Source organism: Schistocerca piceifrons, chromosome 5 (genome assembly GCF_021461385.2).
Source record: "Schistocerca piceifrons isolate TAMUIC-IGC-003096 chromosome 5, iqSchPice1.1, whole genome shotgun sequence".
In the NCBI taxonomy this organism is placed as follows: Eukaryota; Metazoa; Arthropoda; class Insecta; order Orthoptera; family Acrididae; genus Schistocerca; species Schistocerca piceifrons.
In genome coordinates, this window is record NC_060142.1 from 409252090 (window position 1) to 409273283 (window position 21194).

Genomic DNA, 21194 nt, shown 5'->3' on the forward strand with positions numbered 1-21194 from the left:
ATGTAGAACACACAAAGGACAACAGTACAGTCAGTACAGAGAATTTAATCATACACATAGCATACATCATGCAACTAAGATGTAGATGAACGGATCTTCGCCTCTTGATATATGATTTTCTTTTCACTTTGGCAGAAATTGCAGTCCAGTGAACAGGGAGTGCTTCTCCCCAAAGATGATACAGACAGGAAGGGTGCGGGGGAGGGGGGGGGGGGCAGGGGGAGGGGGGCGGGCACAAATTGAGTTAATGTGTATCTGAAGTCAGTAGTCCCTACAGATGGGACTGGCATTTCAACATTATATGTATGCAAAACTCATGCATTTGAAGCACCTCATTAGAGGGTGAACATAAGGCTTACATCGCACCAATACACCATCACCTTGAGCTTCTCAGGCAACATGTCATCTTCAAAGACCCAGATGAAGATTCTAGCATTAACCCTATTGTCCTTTGGCATTCACTGATGTATCAGACAAAAATGCACACACCCCTCAATACAAACTGGCACACAAGTCAGTCTGTAAAAGGAGATTATTGTTAAAAACAACACCATGTACCCGACAGCCTGTTATTGGAAATTATAGTAACAGGAATGTAAACCTCACTTGTCACAGGCGAGCAGTGCCAGTGGCTGGGCATGGGAGACAATTTTAATCAGAACAGGGCTGCTTTTCATTTTTTAAATTGTTGCAGCATCTCCAAATCTGTCCTTGAGGTATTCAACGAATAAAAGTGGCTTTGTAATCAATAAGAAAACCCCGACAGTCTTAGAACAAACTACGTATTGGAGGGAGTACTTCTCTCCTTGTCTCTGGGCCCTATATTCCTCCCACAGGGCAGCCAGAGAAGAAAACATTTTGGAGTCATAACTCTCCATTTTGTAATACATCTTACCTTGAGGAGTGACTGCTGAGGCCATGCAGCCAACAGCAGAAGAAAGTTTAATTCACTTCATATGTACGTCTCCCACCATGGTGCGAACCACTATGAACAAGGGCTCTTTCCGCAGGTAGCACCCAGCCCAGCAAGCGTGCCCACGACCCAGTCACAGTGGGCACATACTCCACTGCACATGTGGGGAATTTCCAGCTCAGGCACTGGCAGTGCTATCTCTGTGTGGTCAGAGGACTTCCACCACACATGTACTGACAATCCTGGCCACAACAGAATGGCTACCATGCTGGATTTTGGGCATAGTACCTTCCCATGAAAGTAAAGGAGCAAAGAGAAAGGAACAAAAGGTGGAATATATGCTGCATTGGAGGTGTCCTTGTCGGCATTATACATACTCTAGTAAAATTTGGAAAAAAGTATTAGGTCAAACCAACAATGGGGATCATATGGTGAAGAGTGAAAATTTGTTGAATACCAGAAAGGAAGAAAATGAGTGTCCAAAATCACAAATAAAACCCAAGCACAATCGGCACCAAGAAGACTGCCCAATGGAAAGGCAGAGAGGAAAATAGAATAGTAGCAGGACAGACTTGCCTCTAAGAAGACATCATGCTTGCATACACATCTCATTACGCAATGTGTCCTATGTGACAGGTGTAAGAGTGAGTGTGTGTGCGCACACTTTTACATAACTTACAGATTCTCTGAAGGAGGACTATTTTCAAAATTACATTTAGTGATGTGACCTTCTGCTGTTTAACATATTTCCATTCTGTGAGTAATGATCTGTCCCATACACATGTAACGGGAAAGTTCCAGGAACTAAAATGACCATCCCTGCAGGGGGAAAAAAGGACATTCTTTTCTTGAAAAACTATTGAAAAATTTTAGAGAACCCACATTTGGAACCAACTGCAGAATGATGCAACTGCCATGAAGTTACATCTTGTGTTACAATCGTAAAGACAAGATAAACAAAATCAGGACTCATACAGAAGCACGTAGGCAATCGCTTTCCTTCACTCCACTTATGCATCTGACAAGAAAGAGCATGACTAGGCCATGGTACAATGTAGCCTCCGCCATGCACTGTATGGTGGTTTGCAGAATATGTGAGTAGATGTAGAACTAGAGGGCACTATATGCACCAAACAGGAAGCCCAAACAGTCATGAAGGCAAAGCAAGTGAAAAGCATTTGAGAGTTACAGAAGAAGTGTAAATCTCTTCTCTATGAGCCATGCAACCTCTGTCTCCTCCTCTTAAAAACATCTCAAGAACTTAGAAGCAGGTTGGATACTTCTGACAGAATCTCAAAATTCTTACAACATTCATTGCGTCATTTGATCAAATAGGTAACACATGGACAGCTAAACTAGTCTGTCCTCTTATCAGGATAAGAAACACAACCAATTATAATGCTCTGTATTGAAACCTGTCGAACGGCCAAAATTGATTGGGGAACTTTAAGCAGAAGTCAGAGTCCTGAGCTGCAATAAGGCCACTGCCACCCAGCAGGTGTTGGTCACTGAACTGCATGATCAGCACTGTATGGTCTGACTGAGTACCAGAACCAGGCCACCAGTCCAAAGTCGTGTTATCCATGCATCTTGGCCGACCTACTGTCAGTTAAGCCACACTTTCTGGTCATCAACATGCTACAGACACTTTGACACAACCCAGAAACATTACTGCTCCTATGGAATCAGCAGGGGGAATCTGTATTTAACCACATCTGAACCAGGTTGCCATCGTTCAGCCAGATGGGCAGTAAGTGACACCCAGTCAATGTCTGCCTACACCACTGTCTTAACTCTGCCACCATCAAGTCATTAAGGAGGGTCCTCTGCCTGTCTGCGCAGACGGCTAACAACGCTCCATCAGCCCGCTCCTGCTATTCACCTTCATCCAGACTTCGACTCTGGGCTACGCCATCACTGTGCCACTGCGACAACGCAATCTTCCACAGTAAAGAAGACTTGGGGCTGCTCATGACTGCATTGCAGCTGTCTCCTGCTCACCTCCCATACCAGAGATGCCAGCATAGCACTGTCTCCCAGGCAGAGATCTCCAGGTCAAGCCAGAGAATAAAGCACACACAGAATAATGTCTGAACTTTATGAATTAGTAAAGAAGTAATAAAGAGGAGTTTTATCTTCACCAGGATCTGCCTCTGCTGCTTTCCTAACCATAGACATGTGGGAGATGAATTGTTCACTTCACCACTAACTTCTGTATATTGTCTATCATCCCCAGCCACTCATCTTCCCATTGACATGATTGTGCTCTTCCAGTGAGGAGAGTGTAAGGAGAGAAATATTACACAACAGAATTTTCAGTACATGCTTCCTGGCCAACACATTCTCTTGATTTCCATGTTTCTTGGCACATAGCAGACTTAACTCCTCCACACCCCATCCTTTCATGTGGAACAGATTATCAGGGATGTTCTGGACTGTTATCAGTTGGACACAAGACTTTGTAGATTGAAGGGCACTAAGGAGCTTGAGCAAATAACAGATCCCTCCTCACATATAAGGTATAAGTTTCATCTGCACCAGAACCCTCAAGATCATACATCATAGAACTTGGAAAATTCTGTTTTGAAAAAAGATTTTTGTGACACTTTGGTACCAACAGAGAGCTGCCAGGGCACTATTCTGCTCGCACCTATTTGTGAAAACTGCCACATGGTAAAGCACTCATAAAAATTTTAAAGGACTTTGATTTACAAATAAATTTATGAGTGAAGTCCCTCCAGTACTTCAGCAAAACAAATAGTTTTGGGCATCTGCATGAACTGCTCCAATCCCGGATTGCATTTTGTATTCATTCCACACAATATGCAACCGAAGATTAAAGAGTCACATATCATGATAATGAATGGTTAACAGATGATGATTATTTAATATTCTGAAAGATTTGTATAATATATGAGACTTACATAGTTCACTAAAGCTCAAGTCATAACACCCACATTACACAAAATGAGTGCTCATGATTCCTATATACGTACCATACTGGCACTAGATGATATCCAAAGTTTAAACAGATTGTAAATCACACTCTGGAGAAGAATGCGATGAGTAAGCTTATTAAGGGTAGAAAATACTGTGGTTTACTAACAAATTTTAGAAAATTTTGAGGAAGTAGAAACTGTTGCACCTTTGGTAAAAAAAAAAAAAGGCTGAAATGTTGACACGCAAAATATAGTACATGGTGAGGCAGAAAGGACAGACAAAAATTTTGAACAGATAGTATTCAGGCTCAGTTAATAGAAGTGGGGAGGAATGATGTGATCACATGATTGGTAGGCTCCTGCCATTTTGTTTAGTCAAGGTCATGAAGCCGTAGACTGTGCAACATCGTGAGTTCGCTTACAATGGTTTTGTGCATAATACTGAGTCTATCTTAACTCAGCATGTGTTTCGTCACCATTTCAATCTTGCAAGACATGATAGTGTTCTCACTCCTAACACCATTTCATGTTGTGCTGAATCATTCCATTTATGAGAAACAGCGACGAATAGAAAACTGCCAGGGGCTCCTCGCTCAGTAAGCAATGCAGAAAATGTTGAAAAGAGTTCAGCCAACCATACTCCATAGGCCTAGACAATCTGCTAGGAGACATTCTGCTGAACTAGTCTCAATAATCGTTCAGTAAGGTGTATTTGCATATTGATCTAGGATTTCATCCCTACAAAATAGCCATGGTGCAACAATTGAACTCTACAGATTATGTACAGCGGCTAAATTTTACTTGAGAAATGGAGACCATACTTGAGCAAAATGACAACGTTATTTTGTTTATAAATTATGCTAATTTTCATTTGAAAGGCATGATAAATCAACAGAACTGTCCTTAGTGGGCCAGTGAAAATCCGAAACTAATGCACGAGAGACCATTACATAGTCCCAAGGTGACTGGTGTGCTGCATCTGGTACAGATGTTATTGCTTCATCCTTTTTCCAAGACAATAATGGGAAAACTGTAACTGTAACCTTGGAATGTTATAGACAGATGATCACTGAATTCTTCCTAACTGAACTAAGAAGAAAACTTATTCCCAACCAGCGAGTTTGGTTTTTCAGTAGGATGGGGCCTCAGCTCACACAGCAAGAATATCAATGGAAGCTATTCTGACTGGTTTTCATGGTCATGTCATTTCCTGGTCATGTCATTTCCTGGTTTGGTGGCAGTTGGCCTCTTCATTCCCAGACTTGTCCATATGCAACTACTTTTTGTGGAGTTACCTCAAGTCACATGTATACGAGCATAAACCATGTACACTTGAAGAAATGAAGGACACAATTCATGTGGAAGTCTTCAAATTGACAGAGCGATGTTGGAGAGAGTGGAAGCCAACTTCCAAGAGCGGCTTGAGAAGTAGATTGGTGAAAACGGCCGTCACCTGGAAGATGTTGCTTTCCAGCATTAATTCTGTAAAATTGTAACATTATTTGAGTATTATTCTGTAACTAAATAATTTTCTGAAGCACAGGTAACTACTTTTTAATGTCTGTCCTTTATGCCTCACCCTGTAGAACTTTGTCCGACTATAGAAAGGTTAACGAATGAGACATAACTTCCAGTCATATGTTAGCAACAGAACTTGCTGAGAACGAGAAAATTCTGGTCCTACATACAAATCATTACACTTGTTGACCAGTTTTGTGTCAGAAGGTAGCAGAGAGAAGGCTGAAGTTTTAAATTTCACATGTGGAAAAATCATTCAAACAGAAGGATCCTACAGACATACAATAATTTGACCATTGCACACACTTCTATATGGAGGACATATAAATAGGCATTCCTGGCATTGAGAAGCAACTAAAAATGTTGAAAACAATTACATCAAGTCTAGATGGAACCCAAAATTGGTTTCACACTCTTTGGCATTAGTTCCTTGCTTAGTTGAAATTTATCGCAAATTGCTTTCCCAGAGCTAAGTTCCAAATGACTGAATAAAAGTGCAAGTGTCTCCTGTACTTAAGATGGGTAAAAGAAAGGACCCGCAAAATTGCCAACTAACGTCTTTAACATCGGTTTGCTGCTGAATTCTTTAACACAATCAAAATTCAAACAGGATAAATTTCCTTGAGGTAGGAAAGCTTCCATCTACAAATCAGGAAGGATTTACAAAGCATCGCTCACACAAAATTCAGCTTGTCCTTTTATCACACAATATCCGGCAAAATGCGGATGGAGGACAACAGGCAGATCGCATATTCCTCCATTTACAGAACGCATTTTACATGGTGCCTCATTGCAGACTGTTAAAGGTCCAATAATACAGATTAGATTCCAAGGTATGTGAGTGGATCGAAGACTTCTTAAGTAACAGAACTCTGAACACTGTCCTCATTCAGAGACAAGCGTATCATTAGGACTGCCTGACAGAAGTGTGGTAAAACAACTCTTGTTCTCTATATACATAAATGATCTGACATAGTGTAAGCAGCAATCTGCGACTGTGTGCTGATGATGCTGTAGTGTACAGAAAGTGTCACCATTGTCTGACTAGGAGAACACAGGGTGACTGACATGCTTTCTATTTGGTGTGATGAATGACACTTGATTTAAACAAAGATTTAAATTAATGCTGACGAGTACGAAAAACATCCAAATACAATATTGGTAGTGTGTTGCTTGACACAGCCAGGAAAATTAATTATCTACGTGTAATGTTGTAAAGCAGTATGACACGGAATGAGCACATGTCAGCCATAGGGAAGACAAATGGTAGACTTTTGTTTATTTAGAGAATTTCTGAGTGCTGCTTGAGTGTTTGGTATTTCCATCAGGTAGGATTAAATGAAGACATCGAAGCAATTCAGAGGCGTGCAGCTAGTTTTGCAACCAGCAGGTTTGATCAACATATGAATATTACAAAGATACTTAGTGAACTCAAATGGGAATCTCTGGAGTTCCACAAACTTCTTTCTACAAAACATTAATGACAAAATTTAGGGAATCAGCATTTGCAGCTGACTGCAGAACTATTCTACCAACATACATTTCCCTTAAGACCTGCGAAGATCAGATACATTAGGGCTCATACAGGGGCATGCAGACAGTCTTTTTCCCCTTGCTCAATTTCTGAGTAGAACAAGAAAGGGAATGACAAAGTACCCTTCACCTTGTTGAGTATGTACGTAGATGTAGAGAGACCAGTAGTGCACATGGATTGATATTTTGTAACAGTACTGACCCATGAACCTCACCGAATGTTTTATGGAGACAACTATTTTGAGTGGAACAGGTGGTACCATCAGAATTTATACTTCTTACAAACAGCAATGGTTATAGAAACTAAGTAAATCTGCAATGAATTAAAGAATCTGTAGGACCACCTGAACTTAAAATTTTAGTAGTATTTCTCACTCAAGGAAACAACTGTCAAATTCATAATGGCCTAGTTTTACGAAAATTAACCATGACGGGACAGGAAATAAAGTGACAGACCTGCACAAACATTGAGAACATTTGCGGGTTAGTTTCACCATGTTTACAGTTGGCACATTCCAGACATGTGTGTCACGGCTCGTTGGCACAATAAATCGATTATGAAAGTGTTTCTACTAGTAGAGATTACAATAGATCTTGTGCAAATCGCTCAGACTAATCACAGAAAAATGTGAAAGTTCCATAAGCAATTTTAAGTGTGTGTGATGATAAACAGAGGCAAGTCATGACAAACAGCTTTGGGCTGAGACCCTTTGGATTTAAATTATATAAGACTCTTTCCAATTAAGTGGCACAGAAGGAGGATGGGAATATTAAGATATCATTTATCAGCTGTGCATGTACAAACTAGTAAGAGATGCATAATTAAAGCAACATGCAGTAGTTGGATGACTATCAACTACTGCAGCCAGGAATTTCTGGCATCAGTTGTGACTAAAGCCAAAAAATTATGTCTGTATCACTTTCTCCTATATTCATACAGAAAATAATACAGCCAGTAAATGGCAAAAGTTCACCGAAATGAAGGACCAGATAATATGAAAAACTGGCCTGCTATTTCATTGAAAATGATAATTTTCCTCTCAGTTTCAGAACAAGGATTGCTTAGTGAGTGGGTTTTTTGTATACGATAAGAAGCTATCTTAAAGATAAGAGAGAAAACTCAAGTAAGCATTATGTAATAACAAGATACACAGGTGCAAGGACATAAGTGATCCAAGTTCAATTATTAACAGAAGTAAAATTTCCTGCAATAAACACCCTCTTAGAACTGACAATATCAGAAACTGAGTCCACCTTGACGCAAAACACCTTGTTGTTTGTTTACTTGTTTTATTTTCCCAAACTAGTTTTGGCGACAAATACTACCACCATCAGTGGATTTTTAAAATCTAAAACATGCAGAAAATAGCATAGTTATACAAACACAGTGACACAGTATTACATTTTTACTATTTGTTTTTGAAATATAATTTTCTATGGATACTTTAATGTTACCTTATTTATTGCATGTTATAGCATGTTTTTGAGAATTATTGTCACTGCTTCTGACATTTTTCTGTGCTTTTTTTTCTGTTGCAGTTTTTTCTTAGCAAACATCTGCAACTATGTGAGTGGCTGTTAGTAAACAAAATACTAGAGGGTGAACTTCGTAAGTTACTGTCTTAGAACTGAAACACCAAAAATTTCAACACAAAGAAGTGTTTTGCTGGTTCACATGTATTAAGTGTCCTAGGTGAAACTGAGCTATCCAACAGTCCTAATAAACCCACTTCAACATTTTATCTTATAATGAAAATACAAAAAGCTTTTAGTTTAAGCTAAGTTCTCCCTTCCCAATGATATATAGTTGACACAACTGAACAGTTTCTTGAATAGGTGGCCTATGTCCTCTAAAATGTCACTAAAATTAAAATGGCAGGTATTTGTGACATCATATGAACTAGGTAACGAAAAATAAAAGGATGTAGCAGTTAGGTAGAAGCAATAGCCTGCTAATAGTCTTCTGCCTTGGGGGTACGATGTGCTATTAGTGGAAAAATCAACAGCATAGGATGGAGAAGGTAATGGAAATTAAGGACAAAAATGTGTGATCACAGGATAAACCATTTAATAGCAGACTGGAAGAAAAAGCGTAAAAGTAAATGAAATACTGACAGGTCAGGAATGTATGGAATATGTTGGAAATTTTGTGAGGCAGGGACCATGGAGCAATATAAAAGAACCACAGTATGGAATACAACAAAGGAAATAAGGCTCGGCATGAGAGAGAGAGAGAGAGAGAGAGAGAGAGAGAGAGAGAGAGAGAGAGAGAATAGCCATCAATAATAAGGAATGAATTGAAGTCACTGGTAAATGTCACAAGGGGACCTTATGGCCTGACCCTCTGATTTTCTCCAAAGTTATAAGATTTGAAGATTGGTGATCACACATCAATTACCTAATGCAGTACAGTGTATTTATCAAAAACACTTTTAAAAATTACCTTTGAAGATCAGATCCAAGTGCAATATACTCAATAGTAGGCAAGAGTGTTATGTAACAGGAATTTAACTATAATGTAGTTAGTAGTGTTAATTTTTCTACTTTTATTTAAAGTCCATGTTTATTAACACACATAATTCTTACTTAACAAATACTGAATTCTATTTTTTAATATATTTTATTTGTATTAGTAGTGGCATGAAAATGAAAGTAGCCTATTGAGAGGAAATTAAAATTTGTTATGAAAACGTGAAACATCAAACAAAAATAAAGTATAATTTTATTTCTGAAGACTGAAAAGCATTATTGAGGACATAATTTTTATTCATTTAACAAAAATGTATTTAACATGACTTACCAAATATTAATTTATTTTAATATGATCAATAATAAATAGTGAAATGTTTTAACTTAAAAAAATGATACGATATTTGTTAATTAACATTTCCATTTGTTCATAAATGATGTTGTAGTGGTCTTCAGTCCTGAGACCGGTTTGATGCAGCTCTCCATGCTACTTTATCCCGTGCAAGCTGCTTCATCTCCCAGTACCTACTGCAACCTACATCCTTCTGAATCTGCTTAGTGTATTCATCTCTTTGTCTCCTACGATTTTTACCCTCCACGCTGCCCTCCAATACTAAATTGGTGATCCCTTCATGCCTCAGAACATGTCCTACCAACCGATCCCTTCTTCTAGTCAAGTTGTGCCACAAACTTCTCTACTCCTCAATCCTATTCAATACCGCCTCATTAGTTATGTGATCTACCCATCTAATCTTCAGCATTCTTCTGGAGCACCATATTTCAAAAGCTTCTATTCTCTTCTTGCCCAAACTATTTATCGTCCATGTTTCACTTCCATACATGGCTACGCTCCATACAAATACACTCCTGGAAATGGAAAAAAGAACACATTGACACCGGTGTGTCAGACCCACCATACTTGCTCCGGACACTGCGAGAGGGCTGTACAAGCAATGATCACACGCACGGCACAGCGGACACACCAGGAACCGCGGTGTTGGCCGTCGAATGGCGCTAGCTGTGCAGCATTTGTGCACCGCCGCCGTCAGTGTCAGCCAGTTTGCCGTGGCATACGGAGCTCCATCGCAGTCTTTAACACTGGTAGCATGCCGCGACAGCGTGGACGTGAACCGTATGTGCAGTTGACGGACTTTGAGCGAGGGCGTATAGTGGGCATGCGGGAGGCCGGGTGGACGAACCGCCGAATTGCTCAACACGTGGGGCGTGAGGTCTCCACAGTACATCGATGTTGTCGCCAGTGGTCGGCGGAAGGTGCACGTGCCCGTCGACCTGGGACCGGACTGCAGCGACGCACGGATGCACGCCAAGACCGTAGGATCCTACGCAGTGCCGTAGGGGACCGCACCGCCATTTCCCAGCAAATTAGGGACACTGTTGCTCCTGGGGTATCGGCGAGGACCATTCGCAACCGTCTCCATGAAGCTGGGCTACGGTCCCGCACACCGTTAGGCCGTCTTCCGCTCACGCCCCAACATCGTGCAGCCCGCCTCCAGTGGTGTCGCGACAGGCGTGAATGGAGGGACGAATGGAGACGTGTCATCTTCAGCGATGAGAGTCGCTTCTGCCTTGGTGCCAATGATGGTCGTATGCGTGTTTGGCGCCGTGCAGGTGAGCGCCACAATCAGGACTGCATACGACCGAGGCACACAGGGCCAACACCCGGCATCATGGTGTGGGGAGCGATCTCCTACACTGGCCGTACACCACTGGTGATCGTCAAGGGGACACTGAATAGTGCACGGTACATCCAAATCGTCATCGAACCCATCGTTCTACCATTCCTAGACCGGTAAGGAAACTTGCTGTTCCAACAGGACAATGCACTCCGCATGTATCCCGTGCCACCCAACGTGCTCTAGAAGGTGTAAGTCAACTACCCTGGCCAGCAAGATCTCCGGATCTGTCCCCCATTGAGCATGTTTGGGACTGGATGAAGCGTCGTCTCACGCGGTCTGCACGTCCAGCACGAACGCTGGTCCAACTGAGGTGCCAGGTGGAAATGGCATGGCAAGCCGTTCCACAGGACTACATCCAGCATCTCTACGATCGTCTCCATGGGAGAATAGCAGCCTGCATTGCTGCGAAAGGTGGATATACACTGTACTAGTGCCGACATTGTGCATGCTCTGTTGCCTGTGTCTATGTGCCTGTGGTTCTGTCAGTGTGATCATGTGATGTATCTCACCCCAGGAATGTGTCAATAAAGTTTCCCCTTCCTGGGACAATGAATTCACGGTGTTCTTATTTCAATTTCCAGGAGTGTACTTTCAGAAACGACTTCCTGATACTTAAATCTATACTCAACGTTAACAAATTTATCTTCTTCAGAAACGCTTTCCTTGCCATTGCCAGTCTACATTTTATATCCCCTCTACTTTGACCATCATCAGTTATTTTGCTCCCCAAATAGCAAAACTCCTTTACTACTTTAAGTGTCTCATTTCCTAATCTAATACCCTCAACATCACCCGACTTAATTCAACTACATTCCATTATTCTCATTTTGCTTTTGTTGATGTTCATCTTATATCCTCCTTTCAAGACACTGTCCATTCCGTTCAACTGCTCTTCCAAGTCCTTTGCTGTCTCTGACAGAATTACAATGTCATCGGCGAACCTCAAAGTTTTTATTTCTTCCCCATGGCTTAATACCTACTCCGAATTTCTCCTTTGTTTCCTTTATTGTTTGCTCAATATACAGATTGAATAACATCGGGAATAGGCTACAACCCTGTCTCACTCCCTTCCCAACCACTGCTTCCCTTTCATGCCCCTCGACTCATAACTGCCATCTGGTTTCTGTACAAATTGTAAATAGCCTTTCGCTCCCTGTATTTTACCCCTGCCACCTTCAGAATTTGAAAGAGAGTATTCCAGTGAACACTATCAAAAGCTTTCTCTAAGCCTACAAATGCTAGAAACATAGGTTTGCCTTTCCTTAATCTATTTTCTAAGATAAGTCGTACGGTTAGTATTGCCTCACATGTTCCAATATTTCTACCGAATCCAAACTGATCTTCCCCAAGATCGGCTTCTACCAGTTTTTCCATTTGTCTGTAAAGAATTCGCGTTAGTATTTTGCAGCCGTGACTTATTAAACTGATAGTTCAGTAATTTTCACATCTGTCAGCACCTGCTTTCTTTGGGATTGGAATTATTATAGTCTTCTTGAAGTCTGAGGGCATTTCGCCTGTCTCATACAGCTTGCTCACCAGATGGTAGAGTTTTGTCAGGACTGGCTCTCCCAAGGCTGTCAGTAGTTCTAATGGAATGTTGTCTACTCCCGGGGCCATGTTTCGACTCAGGTCTTTTACTGCTCTGTCAAACTCTTCATGCAGTATCGTATCTCCCATTTCATCTTCATCTACATTCTCTTCGATTTCCATAATATTGTCCTCAAGTACATCGCCCTTGTATAGACCCTCTATAAACTCCTTCCACCTTTCTGCTTTCCCTTCTTTGCTTAGAACTGGGTTTCCATCTGAGCTCTTGATATTCATACAAGTGGCTCTCTTTTCTCCAAAGGTCTCTCTAATTTTCCTGTAGGCAGTATCCATTTTACCCCTAGTGAGATAAGCCTCTACATCCTTACATTTGTCCTCTAGCCATCCCTGCTTAACCATTTTGCACTTCCTGTCGATCTCATTTTTGAGACATTTGTATTCCTTTTTGCCTGTTTCATTTACTGCATTTTTATATTTTCTCCTTTCATCAATTAAATTCAATATTTCTTCTGTTATCCGAGGATTTCTACTAGCCCTCGTCTTTTTGAGTACTTGATCCTCTGCTGCCTTTACTACTTCATCTCTCAAAGCTACCCATTCTTCTTCTACTGTACTTTGTTCCCCCATTCCTGTCAATTGTCCCCTTATGCTCTCCCTGAAACACTGCTAGTCAGTTTATCCAGGTCCCATAATTCCCACCTTTTTGCAGTTTCTTCAGTTTTAATCTACAGTTCATAACCAACATATTGTGGTCAGAGTCCACATCTGCCCCTGGAAATATCTTACAATTTAAAACATGGTTCCTAAATCTCTGTCTTACCATTATATGATCTATCTGAAACCTGTCAGTATCTCCAGGCTTCTGCCATGTATACAACTTTCTTTTATGATTCTTGAACCAAGTGTTAGCTATGATTAAGTTGTGCTCTGTGCAAAATTCTATCATGCGGCTTCCTCTTTCATTTCTTATCCCCAATTCATAGTCACCTACTACCGTTTCCTTCTCTCCCTTTTCCTACTACCGAATTCCAGTCACCCAAGAGTATTAAATTTTTGTCTCCCTTCACTATCTGAATAATTTCTTTTATTTCATCATCATACATTTCAATTTCTTCGTCATCTGCAGAGCTTTTTAGCATATAAACTTGTACTATTGTTGTAGGTGTGGGCTTCGTATCTATCTTGGCCACAATAATGCGTTCACTAAGCTGTTTGTAGCAGCTTACCCACACTCCAATTTTTTTTATTCATTATTAAACCGACTCCTGCATTACCCCTATTTGATTTTGTATTTAAAACCCTGTATTCACCTGACCAAAAGTCTTGTTCCTCCAGCCAGCGAACTTCACTAATTCCTACTATATCTAACTTTAACCTATTCATTTCCCTTTTTAAATTTTCTAACCTACCTGCTTGATTAAGGGATCTGACATTCCAAGCTCCAATCTGTAGAACGCTAGTTTTCTTTCTCCTGATAACGGCATCCACCTGAGTACTCCCCGCCCAGAGATCTGAATGGGGGACTATTTTATCTCCGGAATATTTTAACCAATCATGCCCATAATAAGGATGAAACAGAACTCAGCAAGTTGGGTTTATTGTAACTTATGGGTACAGTGAGATCATCTGGCAACTACACTCATCAAATGTGGGAAAATTCCAAAGGCAATAGCCTATAATCATGTTACTTAGCAGTGAGAAAACAAATATTCCACTGTCTCTTATGATGCTTATGTTTTGATGATGTGTGAGAGAGAAACATGAGAACCAAAACTGGTAAGTTAGCTTCCATATAAACAGCATTTGATATGATAGGACATAATTTCCAGAAATAGTTCTCATGAAGTGATTATGTTACTGTGGTCAACAACTGTTAGCATTTAGGGGTACAATAACAGTCCTTTTCAGCAGCTCATACTTATCAAACCTAAGTACAACCTGAAAGTATTTGCAGCTCATGCTAAAACAGTATATACAAAAATTTAGAAAATTATTCTGGTTTGCTGTCTGATGGACCTTCTAAACAAAGCAATACCCCATATGATTTAATAACAAGAATATTGGAGAAAATTGTGGGAGCTAACAGAAATGGTTTTCAGCATATTCCCTTACAGAAAGCCTCAAATCAATGATCTAATTGATGTGGGAGCACTTAAAGAAAAAACAGGAAATACCTTTAGAGTTTCTTTCAAAAGGACAAGACCCTTATTTCATACTGTCTCAAGGAGACTAAAGCTGTCAATATCTGCACTCCACCATGATGATTATGTAGACAGTCATACAGGGGATGCAAAAATATCTGAGATTATAATATTTTACAGCGTGATAAAGGCTGGCCAGCTGTCACAAAAAATGTCAAGACTAAATGCAGCAAGTCCCTGGCCAATGGTAGTGTTCTACGATCCACTAAATTTAGTTGTAATAAATGCACTTTGTATTTATAAAACAAATAAAAATTAAGATAAAGCAGTGAAGAGAAATGAATTCCTAACAAATCTCATATGGGAACTTATAAATCCCCTAACAGAAAGGAGATGCAAGCACTGCATGTTCCTTAGGAGATCAGGATGTGTGGTCTTTCATTGCTTAGAATGGAACAGACTAAACTAGCCACAAGAGGGGGGAGAGGGTGAAAGAGGAACATGTTAAGAGTGTTGTAGATCAAGGGGCAAATCAGCTGGGAAGTGGTGTACCAGACGCGATAAATGTACCCACACTGGTCATTTGAAGGAGGTTTGTATCAATTGTTTGGACAGTCAGACTGAATTAACACTTCTGTCAAACACTAATTTTGAAAATACTGATATAATTGCTGTATTAGTGAGGTTAGTATTCATTTTTACTGTAATACAGGCCCACTTTTTTTTTGTCCATTACAATAGGTTTTGCATGGATATTAGTATAAATACAGTGGATTCAAGCTGAGTTGAGTAAAGTAATTAACTGAATCCTCTGAAGTACTATGTATGTGGTATTTTGTTTCGTCATTAACAATGAAAACAATTCTGGGTGGCATCTGTCACAAATAGAACCAATAATGTAACAGAGCTTCACGTGACTACGGCAGGGTTAAAGAAACCTACAGAGAAATGAGAAGCAGCTGCATGAATATCAATAGCTCACATGACAAGCCAATATTGTCTCAATCACATCAAATGACGAGCTGCAGTCACTCAAAGCCGCTATGGCATTTAAATCTTATGATGAGCTTAGCTCGCAAATATGCAGTTCACTGTATGAATACATGGAGTTCAATTTCTAGCTATAAGATTGCTCCCAAATTTATTTATGCTGAAATCAGCACACCCACCTGTGTCACATGGTAGATTACATTAATAAACAACCAATACAGAAATGAGAGTAGTTCATTGTGATGAGGATTGTTTACAGACTCTCGCTGATAGTGTTTCAACAGTGATGCGGAAGTAAGTGATTCGTAAAAATAAACACGGTATTTAGCTACACTTGGTTGTAGCTAAATACATACTGTGTGTGTGTGTGTGTGTGTGTGTGTGTGTGTACATAACTTAATAATGCACGTTATAAGAAGCAATCTGATGTGGATACCACAAGGCAGTGCCCTCACCAGCAATGCATCTAGCTACACTTGGTCCACAACATAATGTTCTTGTAACACCTCCATCTGATGATGAGCCTGCAGTGGCTCTAAAACATGTTTATGGTTGAATAAATCATAAAAAAGTGATTGGTTGCATATTTATTACCAGATAAATGCCAGTTTAAATCACAGTTGCAGTTCATCATCCACAATGGATATACTGAAATAAGTGATGTGTATTTCAGTGATTCAAATTCTGAGGAACCAGAATCAGTAGTTAAATGTGCCCATCAATATCAGAAGGGAGTGGATGGCGTACATTTTTCAAGACCAGATAATAGCTCCCTTTCCTAACATGAAACACCCTGTGAAGGAGTACAGCAAGATAGTTTATCTTACTGATCTACATATTTTCCAATTTCTTCATTGTTTATCACACGCTCAGTGGAAATAAAAAACAGCTACACTGACTTCAGAATCAATACTACACAGCAAATGCTAGAGTGCAGAAGTACCTGAGTATTCTGACTGCAGACAAGTATCAGCAAGAACTATTCTATGAGGTTTCATAAAACCTAAGTTGACTTCCCTCCCACATAGAAGAAAAAAATTTCACAAAAAATTGTATTTTATGCTATGCAAGACAAAAAATAAGTGAAACTGTATATGGATTAGCAAAAAGTGTGTGGTGTTATACATTTAGAAGGCCGTTTTCAGGTCTACCCAACCCACCACCACAATAGACATGTAAATCAAGCATACTAGCAGATACCCGTTAAATCTGATTAGATGACAAAAGTAGGGTATTTAAATATGATGCCATGGGCAAAAAAAGCTGAGAGCTGGGAGGAATATATACAAGGGCTATACAAAGGAAATTAACTTTAGAGATTACTGTGGCGAGGGAAGAGGAATTAAAGAGGAGATTTGATACTGCAAGAAAAATTTGATAAAGCTTTGAAAGACCAAAGCAAAGACACCAGGAGTAGACAAAATTCAGTCAGAATTATGTAAATCCTTGAGAGAACCAATCTTAACAAAAATGGAATATATATTAGACAAGTGAAAAACAACTTCGAGAAGAATGTTAATTCCAATTTCAAAGAAAACAGGCACTGATATGTAAATATTTTTAAGTTGTCAGTTTATTAACTAATGGTTTCAAAATAGATACATAAATTACTGATATTTATAAGAAGAGGACTGCTTGAAGTCTAGCTCACAGATAATTTGGGTTTCAGAAAAAAAAATTTTTTTCAAGTAACACAGACAGTAATATTGACCTCACTAATTACCATAGAAGACAGCCTGATGAAAGGGAAACCTATTTCCAGCATTCATAGATTCACGTGGGGCATTTGCTCTTTGAAATTGTTAATGTAGTAGAACTTAAATAAAGGAAGTGAAATGCCTAACTCTTACAGAAAGGTGAACGCTGATACAAGGGTGGAAGTGCATGAAAGGGAAACTAGTTAACGACAATAGTAGCCTGTCCTATTTCCTCGTCTATACAGATCAAGAAGTAAAGGAAACCTAAGAGCAATTTGTAAAAAAAAAAATTTTAATGTCAGAAAAAATTGCAGTCTGTCAATGGCACTGCAAGTCCGTCGCAGATGCCAACAGTCTTTGAAGACTGATTAAATGGAATGGATCATGTCTTGAAAAGACGTAACAATATGAATGTCAACAAAAGTAAACAAGGGTTTATAGTCTAATTTTATCAGGTGATATTGAGGGAATTGTATTATAAAATAAGATACTGAAACTAGATGAGTTTTGATATTTTACAGTACTGGCCGAAGTAGAGAGGATATAAAATGCAGACTATAGGAAGTAGAGGTTTTCTGGAAAAGAAAAATATGAAAATATCAAATATAAAATTAAATGTTTGGATATCTTTTCTAAAATCATTTGTTTGGAGTGTAGCTTTGTACAGAAGTGAAATGTGGACAAATATTAGTGCAGACAAGAAAAGAACAGAAGCTTTTCAAATGTGGAGCTGAAGAAGAATGCTAGAAATTAGCTGGGGAGATTAGGTGAGAAATAGAGAGATACGGAACTGAATGGGAGGAGGGAGGGATGGATGGAATAAATTTATGGAAGAAGTTGACTAGCAGAACATTCTGTGGTTCAAGAAATCTTCAATTTTGTAATTGAGGGAAGTGTGTGGATGAAAACTGTACAGGGAGATCAAAAGCTGAACTATAATAAGCACGTTCAGATGGATGTAGGTTGCAGTAGTTATGGAGATATGAAGAGGCTTGCACAAGCTAAAACAGTATTTAGAGCAGCATCAAACCAGTCTGTCCATACAAAAAATATAATAAATACACACACACACACACACACACACACACACACTGAAGAAATTACTGATAAATGCCTTAAATTTGTAGAGAAAGATTTGAGAACAACAGATGCGAATTCTTGTTTGTTTATGTTTACGACCACATACCAGTCAAGTACTACCACTAGCACAATATATCTTTGTGAAACATGAATTTTTTGGCACAGTAGTGAATTTTTTTTACCCAAACAGTTATTTTTTTGTGACACACAAGGTAGAAGCAGTTACAGTGTTGCTGCCTGTAAAAATCTTTAATAATTAAAACAAACAGAAAGTAGTGTTAACTGCCCCCCACAGACACAAGAGGTGCACTTTTCACTTCATGAGCTTGTAAAGGCACAACTGCAACCAGCACTGTGCCATTATACAAATTATAAACTGAATTGAAGTGAAATTTATTTACATAAAATTTAACTATTTTGTTAGTAGCAAGTGCATTTCTGTAAGAACCCTATCACATTACTTTCACAACACTATTTCTTGTTGAAATGAGACCGGCAAAAGTAGCAGTCGGCAGGTGTCAGTGAAGTATTGAGAGAAGTGGAATGACTATCACCAGTCATTCAAGCCTTTCTTCCTTATCCATTGACCAATCATAAAATAGTAAAAGTCTGATAGTGTATCACATACATCATAGTTTACATTCAACATATGCACATTAATATGCATCAGAATACTCAGATTTGTCTGTTACCTTATCCAATGAAGCAGGTTTCAATACAGTGCGATTTTCTGTCAAGCCAGTGTATGTAATTTTACTATTGAGTTATTGTGCATTAACATTCATTGGTTCTACTGAAGAGCACTGTCACCACAGCCAAGATTTCACGGTGGTGGTGGTTATCGCACCCTAACTAAGAGCAGTAACACCTATAGAGCAATGTTATATAGTCAGGAGGTTACCCTAGAGGAAAAACAGTTGCACTAAACTTTAACATTACAGAAATTTTTTTGTGGCTCATTACAAATAAAAACTTATCAGTTTCGAACCACATTCACAACAGTCTGCAAAGCATGCAGATTTAACTGTATATTTCAGAAGGGGCCATTCTTTCCATTTGTAACTGAAATTGTCCCCACAGACTCTTCTTCGTCACTAACCACGTTTTGTTTAAACAAAACAGGCACCATACTACTACCACTTCAATACTTCTAATCCCCCTTCGATGCCACATGTGGGAGAGAATAGCTACAAGCCTCTTTGACAATCATTCTGGTTAGTTCACCCCACCTGGTTCAAAACGGCTAATTTTCCTTCTACAGACTCCTGGTTTTAATAATATTAAATGGAAAGTATGTTCCACGCTCCATTTCAACATCTTGGTTCATGGTGAAACCCTGAACTGACAGCATGTCAATACCTTCAGTAAGCATCAGGTTTTAATGGTCCAGATTACTAATTCGTTTCTGTGCTTTCGTTGCATACATTTAATATCTGATACACGGACATTAAAAGCCTCCCAATTGTTTCTCAAATGACACGAATTTTATGTTTATATAAAGGTAATTTGGAAAGTCTTAATTCGCGAAAATTGTACATTATGGTAACAGTTTCCTTGTGCACACATGTCTGCTAATGTTGGGAAACCTTTAAACTGTTAAGGTGGCTATAAAAATGTAACTGGAGATACAGGCATAGTCAATCCGCAGAATATATTTTTAATTATTAAGAACATGGAAACTACATACGAACTGACCTCTACTGAAATAGTACGGAAAGAACCGAATTCTTTCTATTCCTGTTTCGTTTAGAGACAACCTACTGGTGGTCTCTAAAAGACTTTCTCCATCCCAACTGCCAGCTGATACACACACGAATGCATTTCGTAACATACAGGGCTAACTACCGGCTGTACACAATTACTGACTCGAAATCGGATGCAGTACACCGGCCAACGTTTGCTGGCGAAGTCTCAAACCTTCCGCTGCATTACTAGAGGTACTTCAGCCGTGACCTCTAAAGGTCACATGGGATAAAAACTTAATTTCTGTATACATAACACTGGTAGTGTATAAATTAAAATGCGAGACTGTCATTCGGTATTTCAGTATCTGCGCAGAGTAACTATGACTACTAGGTCACAGGTCCTTAACAGGAAACTGTCCGCAGGTGTTTGGCTAGTGCACCAAGATAATGTTATAGTTATCTACACGGGCGAAAAACACTATATACTTGCCTGGCTCTCGTAGCAACCGCTGAAATAACATTCTGATTACTTTTCAATAACGAACTCGATGCCAACGCCACTCTTGCTGTAGGTGCCATATCCAAGATGTAAAACGAATTACTCTTCCACAGTTGTCACACACCACCTACCGGCAAGTACCCAGAGCTCCAGCTGTTTTTAGCTATTGGGTTGGCACGCAATGGAACCAGAGATGTTACGTTGAAAGTGTCGATAATTCTCTTTAGATCGAGATACGAAGTCGATTTATACGGCACGTAAACGGAGTGGCACTGTCAAGTGGAGATGTGCTCACACAAACAGAGCGTCAACACAATGTCATTCCACTTAGTACAACACTAGAAATGAAAGTAATGTTATGGCGTGGGCAACGATGCAGCATTTAATCAACGTCCGACATAGGACGAATTAGTAACGAGTACTTTACATGTGTCATATCTTTGAACATAGTTCAGTGCTTCATACCTACTTGTTTGCGATGTTTG

General features: G+C 39.5%; 1 protein-coding gene across 1 annotated transcript in view; it reads right to left on the reverse strand.

Moving 5' to 3' along the window:
• LOC124798488 (aspartate aminotransferase, mitochondrial) overlaps positions 1-20874 on the reverse strand; it is a 67005-nt gene extending 46131 nt beyond the window's left edge. The window contains exon 1 of the mRNA XM_047261926.1: positions 20701-20874. Within this exon, the coding sequence (XP_047117882.1) occupies positions 20701-20789 (89 nt within the window). The 5' untranslated portion in view covers positions 20790-20874. The remainder of the gene's footprint in view (positions 1-20700) is intronic.
• Between the last annotated feature and the right edge of the window lie 320 nt (positions 20875-21194).